Source organism: Triticum urartu, chromosome 3 (assembly GCF_003073215.2).
Source record: "Triticum urartu cultivar G1812 chromosome 3, Tu2.1, whole genome shotgun sequence".
Lineage (NCBI taxonomy): Eukaryota > Viridiplantae > Streptophyta > Magnoliopsida > Poales > Poaceae > Triticum > Triticum urartu.
This window is the reverse complement of record NC_053024.1, coordinates 711,415,826-711,433,034: the sequence shown is the minus strand read 5'-3', so window position 1 is coordinate 711,433,034 and position 17,209 is coordinate 711,415,826. Positions and strand designations below refer to the sequence as shown.

The 17,209-nt window shown below is 44.2% G+C and overlaps 1 protein-coding gene across 1 annotated transcript; it reads right to left on the bottom strand.

The window, feature by feature from the left end:
* Window positions 1-13,569: 13,569 nt before the first annotated feature.
* On the bottom strand, window positions 13,570-15,811 carry LOC125549338 (putative F-box/FBD/LRR-repeat protein At3g49030). The gene has a single exon (XM_048712773.1). It carries the CDS (start codon window positions 15,289-15,291, stop codon window positions 13,714-13,716), a length of 1,578 nt encoding a protein of 525 aa, XP_048568730.1. The 5' UTR covers window positions 15,292-15,811; the 3' UTR covers window positions 13,570-13,713.
* Between the last annotated feature and the right edge of the window lie 1,398 nt (window positions 15,812-17,209).

Genomic DNA, 17,209 nt, shown 5'->3' with positions numbered 1-17,209 from the left:
GTATTTTATTTGCAATTTTATTTGCATTAGAGAAAAATTGCACGTTTTCAAAATTGCATTTTAGGGCCAAGAAAATGTTCATCTCGTTCTAAATATTTTATTTAGACGGAGAAAATTTGTTTTGGCATTTTTAGAATTTTATTTTATTTTCTAGGATTTTGTTTTAGTTTCGGCGGAATTATTTAAAAAAACGCCAGGGCTAACTGGGCTGAAGCCCAGCCGCCAGACCCACCTCCCCGCGCCGCCCGAACCGGAGTCCGGCTCGGACTCCGCTTCCCCCGCGGCATGCCCCCTTCCCCAAGCCGAACCCCCCCTCCTTAAAAGCCGCGCCCCTTGGAGCCGCCCACCCCGCCGCCGCGAGCCGCCGACTCCACCGCTGCAAGCCGCCGCGCCGCCGTCGCCTGCTGCCGCGCCGCCCCACCGCCCTTTGCCCGCTGCCGTGTCGCCCCTCGCCGGAGCCGCCCCACCACCCTTTGCCCGCGCCGCCGCCGCCCCGCGCTGCCCGCCACTCGCCGGAGCCGCCGCCGTGCCGGACCTCGCCGGAGGTATAGCGCCATTCTTTTTTTTAGAAAACCGGTTCGGTTTTCGTTAAAAAACCCTAGCTTGTTTTTCTTGATTCGCCGGTTTTTTTCCCGGTTTTTCATTTTAGCGGACGTTCGTCCGTATGTTCGTTTTAATGAACGGTTTTCGTTCGTTAGTTCCAGATGACGAATGCTCGTTCGTTAGCCTGTTCGTCAGTTTTCTTTTATCAGATTATTTCGCGATTATTTCTGATCGTGATTTCTGATGCGATTTTCGTTCTAGTTTATCTTTTTGCTCGTTAGTCGGAATCAGGCGATTCAAGCGCCTAGATCTTCATCTCGAGACCCTCTTTCCGTTTAACCAACTTGCACAAGTTTTTGCTATTGTAAAATTTGACCTAGGTCCAGATTAGTAAACGGATCTTGTTTCTTTCGCTGTTTGAGTTTCGTTGCTCCGTTCGATTTGATTCTTTTTGCAAACCGGAGTTCTTAAGTTGAACTTTCTGGTTAGATCTTCTTATTTGAGGTTTACCCGTGTTTCTTTGCTTGATTTCTTATGTAAGTTATTGTTTGTTTGCGATAGAATTCCCGGAGTGCGAAGCTTGTTATTTGGAGTCTCTAGGTTACGCGGATCATCAGCAAGGCAAGTAACACTTTGATCATACCCCTTTATCCACCAGTTTTATGCATTAGTACCAATCCTCAAATATTGCATGGTTAGGATGTCATTTAACATGTGGGTTGGGAAGTAGTTGATGAGGTAGAACCTATTACCCTGTTACATTCAAACCCTTGGGAGTTACTTCTACGCGTTGCTTATATTGCTATGCTATGCTCGTAGACGAGGTTTGGGTGAGTGAAATCCATGACAGATGTGAGATTTACAATTAATGGTTGAACTTAAGGTGGCAACTTAAATACACATCTGGGTGGATTGAGGCACCTGGAGTACCAAGTGTTGCCTGTATTTTTGGAAATCCCGGAGTACCCGTGTGATATTCCTATGGACCACCACCCAGGCTCAAAGGGAACTGAGATTATTCATGCTAGAAACTTCCGTGTGCAGCCACAAGCTATTATGGGCTCTAGCATAGCTGAGTAAGTTACGTGAAGCTCTTGAAGAGGTGGATCAGCAGGTAGTGGTATTGTAGGTTTGGTATGGTCTGCCCGGAGTAGAGAGTTAATATTTCTGAAAGACTGTGTCTCGGTCATCCATTTCTCAAACACCCTGTAGTGCGAGAAAACCAACGGAGGAGATCGAGTCTTGTGGGAAAAAGTGCACAAACCTCTGCAGAGTGTATAAACTAATCATGGTTACCCATGTCCCCGGTTATGGACAATCTTGAGTATCTAGTACTTGGAGTATCTTAAGTATCTCATCACTCTAAATTAATATTGTTGGGTTGATAATTACTTTAATTGGGATTGAGTTGGAGGAACCTTCTCAATGATCTTTCAACTACCATGATAGTTAAATTGAAATCTATTCCTTTGTTGTAGGGAAAAATTGGCTTTTTGCAAAACTGTAACCATAGAGCTTTCCACCAGCCAAATATGCATGTAGTGATAGCATTATTCTGTTCTTGCTCTACTGTGTTATTTTGCCAGCATATTCCATGTGCTGACCCGTTTTGGGGCTGCAACGTATTATGTTGCAGACTTTTCAGACGAGGAGTAAGGTTCGTTAGGTCGTGGTTGTGCAGCTCAGCAATGCCGTTGGAGTTGATGGACTCACTTTATCTTCCAAGACTTCCGATGTTATCGTATTAGATGGTCTTAAGCCATATTTATTGTAATAAGTTCTCTTTGGAGACATTCAATGTAAGAAGTGTGTGATTGCTACTCTGTTATAAATCCTCGAGTACTGTGTGTGTCAGCATTACCGATCCAAGGATGACACTGAAGCACAGAGACTTGACCGTTTGAGGTCGGGTCGCTACATTGATGATGACGATAGCGGCGGATTCCCCTCTCCGGAGCCCCAAACGGACTCCAGATCAGCCCTCCCGAGAGGTTTTAGGGCTTGGCGGCAGCTCCGTATCGTAAAACGCGATGACTTCTTCTCTCTGATTTTTTTTCTCCCCGAAACCAAATATATAGAGTTGGAGTTGGAGTCGGAGGACCTCCAGGGGGGCCACGAGGTAGGGGGCGCGCCCTAGGGGGGCAGGCATGCCCCCGACCCTCGTGGACAGGTGGTGAGCCCCCTGGCCTTCATCTTTTGCAAGGATTTTTTATTATTTCTGAATAGTTATTCCATGAAGTTTCAGGTCATTCCGAGAACTTTTGTTTCTGCACATAAATAACACCATGGTAATTCTGCTGAAAACAGCATCAGTCTGGGTTAGTTCCATTCAAATCATGCAAGTTAGAGTCCAAAACAAGGGCAAAAGTGTTTGGAAAAGTAGATACGACGGATACGTATTAGGAACCATCAAAAATTATAGATACGTTGGAGACGTATCAGCGTGCAGCTTCTGCAATTCGGTTTGCTCCACTTTCCTCCTCCTCTCCTGGCATTTGTAACCGCCTGTGTCCGGAAACCTAGCCTTCCACAGAACGGAGCCTGGCGTGCCTCGTGTCCGTCCAGGGTGCTCAGGATTCCCGAGGGCCATTGTGAGCTCGTCATTCTATCTGTCTGGAATGAACGTCCCTTGCTGCGCTGCGGTGATATAGTCCTGAAGCTTCGTGACGGGTATTCGCAGTTGCTCGTTTGTCCAAACGCACTTCCCTGTTACAGGGTCCAAGGATCCGCCAGCCCCGAAGAACCAAGTCCGGCAACGGTCTGGCTAGTTCAATGTCTCTGGTTCGACCCCTTTATCAAGCAGGTCATTCTCAGCCTTAGCCCACAACGGCCGGGCTTTGAGGTAGCCACCTGACCCTGTGCGATGGTGATTCTCCCTCTTCGCAGCATTTATCTTATTTGTCGCTGACATCTTCTTACTCTTGTCCGATGTCTTATGGGCCACAAATGCGTCCCAGTGATCTCTGATCTTCTCATACCGACCGGTGAATTCTGGTGTCTCTTGTTTGTCGACAAACGTTGTTTTCAGCTCATTCTTTCACCTCCTGAATAGATCTGCCATCTTCTTAAGAGCATGAGACTTGATCAATGGCTCTTTAACTGGCTTCCCTGGATCCTCCTCTGGCGGTAGGGTGAAATTTGCCTTCAGTGCGGTTCAAAGATCATCTTTCTGCATATCGTTGACATAAGACACCTCAGGGTCTTCCTTCTTAGGCTTATACCATTGTTGGATTTTGATCGGGATCTTGTCCCTAACAGGAACCCCGCACTGAGCAACAAATGCTTCCTTGGTCTGGATGGGTTCAATCGGTTGGCCATCGCGCGCGATTGCTGTGATCGTGAACCTTTCATCCGGGCGCAACTTTTTCTTCGGACCTCGTTTCTATACCGAAGTTGTGGCTCGGTCGAGGCCTTCGGCTTTAGATGTTAGGCTTAGGTGAGAGGTCTGGGTAATTGGCCCAGCATGCACCCCTTCATCATATGGATTGGAGTAGCGGCAGATGTTGCCAAGATGATGGATTCAGACATATTGTTATACTACTTTCTAAGGTTCTCAAGAATAATCAATAAAATGGCCGCATGCATCTCCCAGATGTAGAGGCTGGGGTCATCCTCTTTTTTTTTAAAAACATGGTAAGTGTGTCAACTAAGTGGACAAGAACATGCATCCAAAAGCAACAGCATTCTCATGACCCGCTGTCCACGGCTAGTGGCATTTTATTGTGTATAATTTTAAATACGAGGTTGAAGCCAGCACGAAATCTGCAAGCAAAGATACAGTTACCGCATTTTCCATCCTCAAACAGCCCGCAACTGTCCAGGCTGCACTATTCAGACCTGTTTAACCATCCAATGCAGCCCTGTATCGGTCCGCCGACTGAGTCTGGACGCACTTTTCCCCGCAAACCTGAGACAAAGTGGGAGGGGTAGCTTTGCAGGAGTCTGGACAGCAACCATGTAGTACTCTGACACCCCTGTCCCACCCAAAACCCCACCAAACCCCTTTTGAATCCTGCGCCTTCATCCTCTCATTTTCTCTCCTTCCATTTTCCCTTACCATCGCTGCCGCTCCACAACCCCGACCGCTCTGCTACACCCTGCCAGAACCCAACGAGTACATCACCTCCAATGGTACAACCTGGGCTCCACGCCACTTCTCCTCCACCGTTGTTTCGCACCTCTCCTCCTACGGCTGCACAGGTACCATCCGCTCCTACCATACTCACTGTGCCCGACAATTGTTCAATGAAATGTTCATGCTAAAACTTTTGTCCCTTCTTCTTTGAAGCAATAGATTCGGATATGGAGTACATATACGAGCACTATGTTGAGTCGTCTGATGGCCCGTCCGACAAGGAAGAGTACACGGATGAGACAGCGATGATGCAGGCGATCCTTGCAGACGCGGAGCATGCGAAAGAGCATGTTCTCAATTTCAAGGGGTCGGTCAAGGTTCATCAAGTGCTCAATCGCAACAGGGCATGTGAGCATTTTATGTTGATGGCTGACTACTTTGCCCCTGATGCCCTCTTCGCTAACAATTTTTGTTGGCGCTTCTGGAGGCGCAAAAATGTCTTTGGTCGTCTCTACCATGACATCTAGTCCTTTTGATGACTATTTCATATTGAAGAAGGACGTTGTGAGAAGGATTGGGTTCTCTGGTTACCAGGAGTGCACGGCCGCATTGCGTGCTTGCATATGGCACGACCGCTGATTCGTGACACGAGTACCTACGGATGTTTGAGAGCACATGCGGAGATGGCATGGTGAAGTTTGCAACCGCCGTGGTTGAGGTAGTTGAACCTCGGTACCTGAGAGAACCAACTGTCGCAGACACCGAGAGGCTCTTAGCAATCTCGAAAGCAAGAGGGTAGGTTTGCTCGGACTCTTGAGTACATGCATTGAAAATGCAAGTACTGCCCAAAAGCTTTACAAGGGCAACATGGTCGTGGAGGATGGGGGGTGAGGATGTTGTCGTAGGTATTGAATTTGACAACATGGGTGATCCTATCGAAGTTTCAGACCAGAATCCGGCCTCATTTGATGAGTTTGTCCAAATGCATCAACAAATTCGGCATTGAGCAACTCACAAGCAACTGAAGGAAGATCTGATTGAGCGTATGTAGGCAGCCAAAGGGATAACAATGTTGGAGTTTAATGTTTGAACTTATTTAGGTTAGAACTAATGCTGCATTTGCACATTTGAACTATTCTAGCTATATATGCGGCTACTTGAGCGTGTAGACATGAAAAAGCTCATTTTCTGCTTTTTAAAAGGTTTATTTTTTGTTTTATTTTTTAAAAAAATAAAATTTTAAAATATTCTAAATATATATTATCAAAAAACACAATACAAAAAACATTTGGAGAATCTTGAACAAGTATTAAAAATGTTAATCAAGCATTTGAAATGTTTTGAACAAGTATATGAAAAATGTTGAACACGTATTTGAAAAACCGTTAATCAATTATTCAAAAAATACTGAACAAGTATTTGAAACATGTTCATCAAGCATTCCGAAAAATGTTGAATGTGTATAGAAAAATTGTTGATCATGTATTAAAAAATGATGAATTTTTTTACCATGTATATAAAAATGTTAATCAATAATTTGAAAATAAATTGAAGAAGTATTTGAAAAACTTTAATCAAGTATTTGGGCAATGTTAAATGTGTATAGAACATATGTTCACCATGTATTCAAAAAATTATGAAAATTTTCGATCATGTATATAAAAAATGTTAATCAAGCATTAGAAAAAATGTTGAACAAGTATTTGAATACTATTAATCAAGTATTTCGAAAATGTTAAATGGGTATAGACAAAATGTTGACCATGTATTCAAAAAATTTTAATATTTTTATTTGAAAACTGTTAATCACATTTAAAAAATGTATAGAAAAAATGTAGACCATGTATTAAAAAATGATGAAAACATTTGATCATGTATACAAAAAAGTTAATCAAGCATTTGAAAAAATGTTGAACAAGTAGTTGAATATTGTTAATCAAGCGTTTGGAAATTGTTAAATGTATATAGAAAAAGTGTTGGCCATGTATTAAAAAATGTTAATGTTTTTATTTGGAAACTGCTAATCAGGCATTTAAAGAACATGAATAGAAGAAATGTAGACCATGTAGGAAAAACGGTAATCTTGTATGAAAAAAATGATAATCAAGCATTTGAAAAATGTCTATAGAAACAATGTTGACCATATATTAAAAAATGTGAATGTATTTCAAAAATGTTAAACGTGTATTCGAAAAATGTTATGGGCATATAGAAAAAATGTAGAATGGAAACCAAAAGAAAAAATAAAACTGAAAAAGAACACAAAATAAACCAAACTAAGAAAATGAAAAAAAACAATAGAAAAAATAATAAAAACGGAGAAGCAAAAGGAAAAGAAACTAAAGCAAACATGTAAAATTAAAAATACGAGAAAACACTGAATAAAAGAGAAAAATGATGGAGCAAATCGGCTCTTTTACCTTAAAGGTGGTCCCGCCCTACATTTCATCATGAACCAGACCCGGTGGTTGTGGCTAGCTCTTATCCAGGAAACCCCGGTTCCGCTCGCTTTTTCTCTATCTTTTCTTTTATTTAATGGATCGGCCCAGTTTCTATAGGAGATGAAAAATTCCTTCAGCTTAATGCGAGACGGAAAATCCTATTGCCACTCTCTGCGGCAAACAGTCCGGGTTCCGCACAGGCTATCCACGGTGCGCTCGCGGGTGGGCCGGCCTATTAAGTGTTCCAACCGTACTGGTTTTGGGAACCTTCTAAAAGGTTCCCGAAACGGTTTTTCTTTTTTATTCGTTTTCTGTTTTTATTTTTGATTCTTCTATCCTTTTTCTTTTTTATCTATTTTTTGTCTTCCTTTTCTTTCTTCTTACTCTTTTCTTTTTGATTTTTTCTCTTTTCAATTAATGTTTCAGAAAAAAATTAAATGAAAATATCAGATTTTTTCAATTTTTCAGAAAATTTTCTTTTCTACAAACGTTTTTCTGAAATTTCATATTGGTTTAGAATTTAAAAAACTATTCACTTATTTTCAAAAAATGTTCAATATTTCAAAAAGTGTTCGTCAATTTAGTTCACAAACTAAAAAATGTTGGTTTAAGAAATATGTTCCTGTTTTAAAAATGGTTCAGAAATTCGAAACATATTCATGTTTCAAAATTTGTTCACAAATTCAAAAGGTTTTCGCGTTTTAAAATTTTGTTCATGAATTAGATAATGCTCAGAAATTTTAACAAATGTACGCATTTTCAAAAATTGTTCATAAAATTTTGAAAATGTTCCCGTTTTCAAAATTTCTTTGCAAATTCTGAAAACTTTCACATTTTTCAGTTTTGTTCAAATATTCAAAAAAAATCTGGGAATTCTAGAAAATGTTCCTGCTTTCCAAATTTGTTCATAAATTCAATAATTGTTCATTTTCGAAATTTGTTCACAAATAAAGATATGTTTGGGAATTTCAGAAAATGTTCAGGTTCCAAAATTTGTTTAGACATTCAGAAAATATTCCTGTTTTTCAAAATGTTTCTGTTTGTCAAAAATTTTGTTTACAAAGTTGAAAAAGTGTTTTTGTTTCATAAAACACCAAGGGTTTCTCAAAAAAATTTGCATTCGAAATTCAAAAAATATGTCAGAACTAGGTTGGATGTTGCTTCTTAAAGGTCTATGCTGCTCTAGATTCAATAACCTTCATAGCTCACCCGGCAGTACTGTCTTGTCTGTTGGTTAAGATCTTGTGTTTGATCCCCTGCGATGGCTGCTTAATTTTTTAGCTACAGTATGACTCGCTGCCGATCATTTCCTTGATGGGCTTGCCTGTTAAGCGTTTGATCCTATACGTCGTAATCCGTGGAGATGTCTCTGTCTTCTTGTCCCATGTGCATGCGCGTCGTGGTATGGTCTAGGGAAGATACCAGGTGATACCAAGACTTAGGTGATACCATGATACGGGCTCCTGAGAGCCATTGGATCTCAGATCCAAGGGCCATGGGAAGCTCTCAAACATTTTGCAACAAAGGCATCCAAGAGTTTCAAAATCGCGTGCAGTTACAATAGCTCTTTAGATGTCGTCCGATTTGAGATCCAACGATCAAGAAGTCGGTATCACTGTACCATCTAAGTCTCGATATCACCTGAAATTTTCCCATATGGTCTATGGTTCACTCACTGTATTCCGCCGAGGAATGGAGAAGAGCCGATCGACCCGGCAATCTTTCCCGTATCGGTCGTGCGAGATTCAGCTGGTGGAGCCGGCGATCCGGTCCACGTACACCGCCACTAAACTATGGCGAATTTCAGGGCGTGGTGGTGAACTTGTGTGGCGTGTCTGTCGAGCACATTAACCTTGACTGGTTTGCAAGGATGACTTGCTAGAAGAAAGAAAAAAACGTGGTCCTGCCCAGCAGCCCCGCGTCGATCTTCAAGATACTCCTTGTCGAAATGTGCATCCACACGCGGCCAAAGTTTTATCATGGCACGCAGAGATCTGCGAGAATTGAAGGACGAGAGCTACCACTCCTACCATGCATTGGCAGAATAAAATTAGGCATTTGAGAAGTTTCTTATGGGGTTGGCCTAAGCACCTCAGTGGGGTGTATAAGATCGAGAAGGATAGGCTCCTTTCTCTTGTACAGGCCCTGGACATAAAAGCCGAATCCGCGATTTTGCTGCCTCCTGAGCTCCAGGTTAAAAATGAGGCGGAGAAGAGGTTGAAAGAACTTCTCCGCGAAGAAGAATTGAAGTGGGCTTTGCGAGCTAAGGTCCGCAAAGTGATCCAAGGGGACGCGAATACTCAATTCTTTCACCTCATTGCTAATGGTAAGCACAGAAAGAAGCGGATCTTTCAACTTGAACAGGATGAGGGTACTATTTTAGGTCAGGATAATCTCAAAACCTATATTACCGATTATTATAGACAGTTATTTGGACCTCCGGAGGATAATTGTATGTCCCTCGATGAGTCCAGGACTGAGGATGTGCCTCAATTGTCTAGTGCCGATAATGATATCCTGGTTGCCCCGTTCTCAGAGAAGGAGGTGTTTGATGCTATTGCACAAATGAAAAACAATAAGGCTCCCGGACCGGATGGGTTCCCGGTCGAGTTCTATAAAAAGTGCTGGCACATTATTAAAGGGGATTTACTACCTATGTTTCATGATATATTCTCTGGACGGCTTCAATTATTTCACTTGAATTTTGGAACTATCACATTGCTCCCTAAGAAAACGGATGCTGTGAGAATTGAGCAGTTCAGGCCGACTGCCTCCTCAATGTTAGTTTCAAAATCTTCACCAAGGTCGGGACCAATAGGCTCACACAGATTGCGCATTCTGTGGTGCAACAATTCCAAACTGCTTTCATGCCGGACAGGAACATCCTTGAAGGGGTGGTTGTTCTTCATGAAACGCTCCATGAAATCCACTCCAAAAAATTAGATGGAGTAATTTTTAAGGTGGATTTCAAAAAAGCGTATGATAAGGTCAAGTGGCCATTCCTCCAACAGGCATTGCGTATGAAAGGTTTTGATGAAGCCTGGCGCCGACAGGTCGAATCCTTTACGCAAAAAGGGAGTGTGGGAATTAAAGTGAATGACGATATAGGTCATTACTTCCAGACACATAAAGGCCTCAGACAAGGAGATCCGATGTCCCCTATCCTGTTTAACATTGTGGTGGATATGTTAGCAATTTTGATAGGAAGGGCTAAGGAGAATGGTCAAGTGGGTGGTTTGGTACCTCATCTTGTTGATGGAGGTGTATCCATCCTTAAATACGCTGATGATACAATCATCTTTATGGAGCATGATTTGGCCAAGGCGAGAAATATGAAGCTGGTGTTATGCCTTTTTGAACAATTGACCGGGTTAAAGATGAACTTTCATAAAAGCGAGTTGTTCTGCTTTGGTAGAGCCAAAGATGAACAGGAGTCTTATAGGCAATTGTTTGGGTGCGAGTTGGGGGGTTTACCTTTCTCATACCTTGGCATTCCGATACACCATCGTAGGCTGACAAACAGAGAATGGAAGTGCATCGAGGATCGATTTGAGAAGAAACTGAGCTGCTGGAAGGGTAAGCTCATGTCATACGGAGGTCGTTTGATCTTGATTAATTCGGTGCTCACGAGTATGCCTATGTTCCTCTTATCATTCTTTGAGGTCCCAGTTGGTGTTAGGAAAAGACTGGACTTCTATCGGTCGCGCTTCTTTTGGCAGGGTGATGAACTTAAAAGAAAATACCGGCTTGCTAAATGGGACATCATCTGTCGACCGAAAGACCAAGGGGGTCTTGGTATTGAAAATCTTGAAGTTAAGAACAGATGCCTTCTTAGTAAGTGGTTGTGGAAGCTTTCTTTCGGGACTGAGGCCATGTGGGCGCAGATCCTCCGCAGCAAGTACCTGCAGACTAAAACATTGTCCCAGGTCACAGTCAGGCCGACTGATTCGCCTTTCTGGAAAGGACTAATGAAAGTCAAACAATCAAAGTTCAATAGGACGAGGTTTGTTATTGGAAACGGTGCAAGTACATGTTTCTGGGAGGATACTTGGCTTGGCAACTCACCTTTAGCCATTCAATATCCGTCTTTATATCAGATTGCTCAACGACGTGAGGTGTTCGTGGCAACAGTATTACAATCTATCCCCCTTAATATTCAGTTTAGAGGGTCGCTAGCGGGCAATCGTTGGGAAGAATTGCTCCATCTAGTTAGGAGACTGATGGAGGTTCAACTTTCTCACCAACCCGATGAATTACGCTGGAAGTTGACTAGATCTGGAGTATTTACAGTTAAATCAATGTATATTGATGTTATTAATTCGAACTCCATTCCAACTTCCAAGTATGTCTGGGCTGTCAAAGTTCCTTTAAAAATTAAAGTGTTTATGTGGTTCGTCCATAAACAATTTATTTTAACAAAGGACAACTTGATAAAGCGTAATTGGACAGGACCTACTAGGTGTAGTTTCTGTGATCGGATGAGATGATTAAGCATCTATTCTTTGATTGCCCGTTGGCCAAAGTTCTTTGGCAGACGGTCCATATTGCTTTTAATATTACTCCACCGACTTCTGTCAACGCATTATTTGGGACATGGCTTAATGGGGTTGAGCCCGACTTAGCAAGACATATTCGGGTTGGAGTCTGCGCTTTGTTGTGGACTATCTGGAATTGCAGAAATGATTTGGTTTTTAACAGAACATCACGGATTCATTTTTTGCAGGTTATTTTCCGAGCTACAGAAGTGATCTGTTCGTGGTCGCTACTCACTCCGATGGAGGCCAGGGAGCATTTGGTTACTGGATCTATCCGTTGGGAGATGGTAGCTCGGGATATCTTCAACCGGTTTGGATGATGGTCATGTAATAGGATAGGCAATTAGTTTACCTATCTATTTTTAGCCAGCCGGTTGTGGCGTCTTTTCCTGGCTAGTTTGTGTATCTAGCCTTTTAGGCTCTGTGTGAGCTATCTTTTTCTTTTTTCAGTTGGAGACTTTGGAACCTTGTTGGCACTTTTTGTTATTTGGTTAATAAGATGGCCGTATGCATCACTCTGATGCATACGCCGGGGAGTCCCCTTTTCGAAAAAGAAAAAAAGTCCTACCATGCATTGAAGTGATGCATTTTTACCTTACCGGAGAAGAAAAGACCCGACGACGACGGGCACCGTTTCCATATCGTCAAACGAACAACAGAGCATCTCTCCTCCGTCGATCCGTCGATCGTGAAGATCATATGGGTTCATGGGTCCGTCGATCCGTCATGATCGGGAAGATCGCGATTCTTTTCGGCACATCGATCCATCCATCGGATCGCGATATTGATGGGTCGGCGTTGTGTTTCGCGTGCGTGCATGGGAGGTCAGGTCACGTCTGCGTGTGTGAAGTGTGATCTTGTTCGCCGCGGGTTTGTTGGTTTCAATGCGGTCTGCCGTTCGAGGCTGGTTATTAGTTTGTGCACATGGGATCCGATGGGTAAGCATGGCTTCCTATGTTGAAATATATTGCCCGCCTCTCTCCATCAGTTCGGACTTTTGGATGAGTTGGTTGGAGCATGAATTCAATATGGTATCAGAGCGAGGTTCTCGAATGGGCGGGCGTTGCCGGAGTCGCTTTCGAGATTCGGACGAGCAACGGGGCGCCATGAAAGCAACACAACATGCTGGTAGGCATCGGCGCAGCAAAAGATGGAATTGGAATTGGAATCGGGTGTGGTGCAGGCCGCCTTCGGTGACGACTTTGCTCGTGGCTATCACCGGCCGCCAGGGCCATTGCTGTCAGTCTCGTGATGCCCACGCTTCACATTTCTTGGCGTTGAAAAGAGTTCAGGCCAGCAGGGGTTACAATAATAGCCTCATCCGCTTGTTCATGATTAAGGCCCCGTTGACGGGGATGGACTCTTGAGCTACCGGTCCTTGCTGACGAACTCCGTCTTCAGCATCTCCTCCAGCTGGGAGAACAGTGATGTGAAGGTACCTGACAGTGACTTGTTCAATAATGAACCTTTGATTAACAGTGTGTCAGGCATCTGTTCAAACACCGAAATACGGAAGGATGCTCCTGTAACAATGCTATGCACCTTTGTAGAGTTGTCTTCAACAGAACCAGGAAGGTCATCACAATCCAATGTTGCAGCCTGAGTCTGCTCATCTGGCAATGTAACATCAATAGAAAATGACAGAGAATCGGTTTTACATGATAGATTAGATGCACAGAAAAAGGTCTCAGCTGACTTCAACACCTGAAACGCACCATTTCCACGTCGGAGACCCTGAAGCATGAAAGAATGGTGGACTTTTCCTGGTGTACTGGATCTTATAACATTTTTTCTCGGAGCAATGAACGACCATGCAAGGCCCCATCTCGCTGTTTGTCCTTGCACGAACTCAGTAGTTTTCACAACTGAGGCCCCAGCTTCACGGACTTTGGATGCTAATAGTTTTAGATTTGCTTTTCTGCCAACCATCGACGTAAACCACCTGAAAGAGTTCTTAAAAGAAACACTGTCTTCAATTAGATGTGTTATAAAGGCTTGCTCGCCACCAGGACAAGCCATCTCTTCAGCAGTTCCAGCACAAGAAGTTTTGGGGTTAAGGCCAGCTTCCTCCATACTCTCAAAGAAAGGTGGATTGCACATACAGAAGTCAAAGTTCTCACTATCCTTCACAACACCCACAAAAATAGGTGCTATTGACCTCATCATGCTGTCCACCAGCCGCCGCAGCGCTCTCCCCTCGGCCCCCAGCTCCCCCGCCGCGCCCGCCTACGAGGTTCCGCAGGATGGGCGGCGGGAGGAAGCAGCGGCGGCGCGACGGCCCGGACGAGTGGATTATGGCAAACGACTCAATCCCTGTAGTGATTCTCTTCTTCAATGAAATCTTCTGCCTTTTAGTCCAGGGGAACCTTGTCGGCTTCAAGTCCTGGCACTTGCCACACTCCAACTCCAACCTACTATACAGGAACACATCCTCTAGATTGATCGCCGCCGCCATAATACGTTTGACATAACTAACAAAGTATTCTTCAGATTCAAAGCCAAATATGACGAGTGTGACCAAACTGTGGTGTTGGAAATCAGATGCAGTCGAGCCCCACTCTACACCCTTGTTCTCACTATACTGTAATTTTTTCCGCTTCTCCTCATCCAATTCCATATGACACACATGATCCCATACTGTCATGTATAGCTCCTTCAGAAAGGGTGCAGCTTCAAGAATGAACATTGTCCAGGTGAGATCATACCCTTCAGGAAGTTCAACTAGATTCACAAACCTTAGTTGTCGGAACACAGATGCCAGACTTTCCGTCAGACATTCTGGCTGCACCCAAATCTTTTCGGAACAAAATCCCAACTTCAGATCTTGTACAGAGGTACTGCTAAGAAATGTACTTAACTTGACCATCTTGTTGACACTAAGGCCAACATTCGTGAGGCATACAGCCTCAAGCAATGGAACATGACCAAGAACCAGTGGATCTTGTAATTCTATCCAACCGTCAAACGCCAGCTGTGTGAGTTGAGGGAGCCAGTTCAGCTTAACTTGTGCAAGACAACAATTAACGATACAAAGCACACTGAGATTAGCGTGTTCGACTTGCAGCGTGCTGCCATCACCAGAGTCACAATTGTACAAGTACAGATGCTTCAACCGCTTGCAGGTGGTGAGGATGCAGGATATGCCTGATTCACCAAACCTCAAATTCCCCAGGTCGAGGCTTGTGAGACCACCAAATGCATTTGGACAAGCATCAAAGAACAACATGAATTCTCTCGCCCAGGTGACCAATTCATCATCACCTTCAATTTCAGCGACATGATCCTTCCCTGTCCTAATACTGAATTCGACATTCTCGACCAAGTGTGTTGACATGGCATGACCAACAGCATGTCCAATGAATATGGGGACATCACCTCTCAGGTAGAACGTCGTAGAAAGAAGGTGGATGGTGTGTTCACCTGGATTTCTACGTGCCAGTACACTCTCTGTCGCTTCAGCCGCAGCTGCATTGATCTTAACCACTTCATCAACAGAGATGTTGGTGCGTGACACAACCTCAGGCAGGAAGTCCAGAGCATTTATTATAAGACGAGAGAGCTTAGGGCAGAGCTGACTCCACCGTCTTGAGAGGATGCTGGTTCTTGCAGCCTCGGGGACATTGAGACGATCAAGAATGTTGAATAGAATGTCATCAGGCAGTGCGCTGAGCCTATCATCTTTATTGCCTTTCCCCATGGCTGCCACGAAGATCCGCCGAGGCAGGAGAAGAATTGGTCACCGTGAATTTGGCAGCTGATGAAGGCTCACGAGTTGCCCCCGCTTGGTCTCCTCCGAAGATTGGCTGGGAGAAGTATGGCGGCGTCCGCCTGGCCAGATATTTATATATAGCCGCTAGGTCCTCGCCACCAATAGAGACTCGGAGACTGAATTCGAAAGAGGGCCTGTTTCTGATTGTAATCTGGAAAGGACTGGTTTGATTCCGGATTAGCCACTAAAAAAGGGAGCCGCTTTGATTTCCGACTGCGGCTCAGAGAGGAGCCGCTTGATTGCTTGGATTGCCGGTCGCAGCTCGGAGAGGAGCCGCTTGATTGCGGATCGCCGCTCCCTAAAGAGCTGATGCTCTTGCTGATTCGATTGGGGGCCGCAGCTCCCAAAGGGGAGCTGCTTATTTGGTCGCCTATTCGCAAGCAGCACTGGATCCTCATTCGAGGCATCCGACGGCGAGAGGGGGAAGATTGGCGCACGGCAGGCGGTGGCGCATAACTGACACCCTCCCACCTAGCCACTGGCTCTGAAGTGTTCTCCCCGACTTTTGGATGAGTTGGTTGGAGCATGAATTCAATATGGTATCCGAGCCAAGAGGTCTTGAGTTCAAAACCCTACCAACGCACTATTAAATAAAAACAATTCTGCGGCGTACATCGATCCCACGTCTAATGACAAAAATAGGCTAGACGTGAGGAGGAGTGTTGAAATATATTGCCCGCCTCCCTCCATCAGTTCGGACTTTTGGATGAGTTGGTTGGAGCATGAATTCAATATCCTATGCTTGGCTTGGGTCCGTCAAATCTCAAATCAAATCCGCGATCACTATGAGATCTTCCAGGATAAGCACAAGAGAATGCACGCACCAACAGAGCAGAGGGTGCAGAGGAAGGGAGGGAGGATGGTATTAGATTAGAGATAACCGAACCTACTGTACGCATGCATGTGACCCTACTCCCTTGATAGTCCGGCCGGCGACGGGACGGGCAACCGTGGGCACGCAAGGGAAAAGGCGAGGCCATGATCAGTGGCCACTCGCTCACTCTGTCAGCCTAGTATCACAAAGGGAGAAAAGAAGAGACCGGCCGGCACCGGCTGCAGCAACAGCAGGGCCGAAAGAAAGAAAGAAAGAAAGAAAAGAAAGACATGTTGGTCGGGCGCGCAACAGTGCCGCCGATGAGATCGATCTTGACCCGATCACGTCGAATTGCTCGCCTACCCTCCTCCGACGGCCGATTTCACTGTTTTGACCCTTTTGTCAATGTTTAGCGCAATTTAATCCCATTTTAAAAATATTTTCAGATTTGACCCTTTCGCTACCGATATCGTCTTTGACGGTAGGTTTTCACTGTCTACCGTCAAGATCAATGGCGATAGGCGTTAGTCAATATGCAGACGGCGTTTGCTCAGTACGCAAGGCCTACCGACATAGCTAGTGGCGGTAGCTTTTGTAGCTTACCGCCGGTGATAGTGGCGGTAACCCCGCAAAAAAAAGGCGATAGTGGCGGTAGGCTTTGACTTGCATTCGATCCAGACTGTGTGCCTGTGCTGCATGCATGTTCATATAGCCCAGTATGTATATAGAGAGAATTCCTTATTTTACACTCTCTTAAAATTGTGTTTCTTATTTGACACTGGAGAAAATTTTCTTTCCTATATGATCTCTAGTCTTAATTGTTTTCCCTATATAACACTCTAGTGCATTTTGTACACGTGAAAAGACCATTTTACCCATATGTATAATGTGACCATAAATATGTACAAGATAATAGTTGTTCCAAAAAAATCAGTTGAGTTATCCATATGTGACATTAGATATGCTGGTATTGTCATGCCAGTCAATTTGCTACTCTTCTGGTTAGATTGTATACCTGCAGTAGCATATCTG

Excerpts from the sequence above, each read along its gene's own strand:
- LOC125549338 (XM_048712773.1), bottom strand. The coding sequence starts at position 15,291 with ATGGGGAAAGGCAATAAAGATGATAGGCTCAGCGCACTGCCTGATGAC.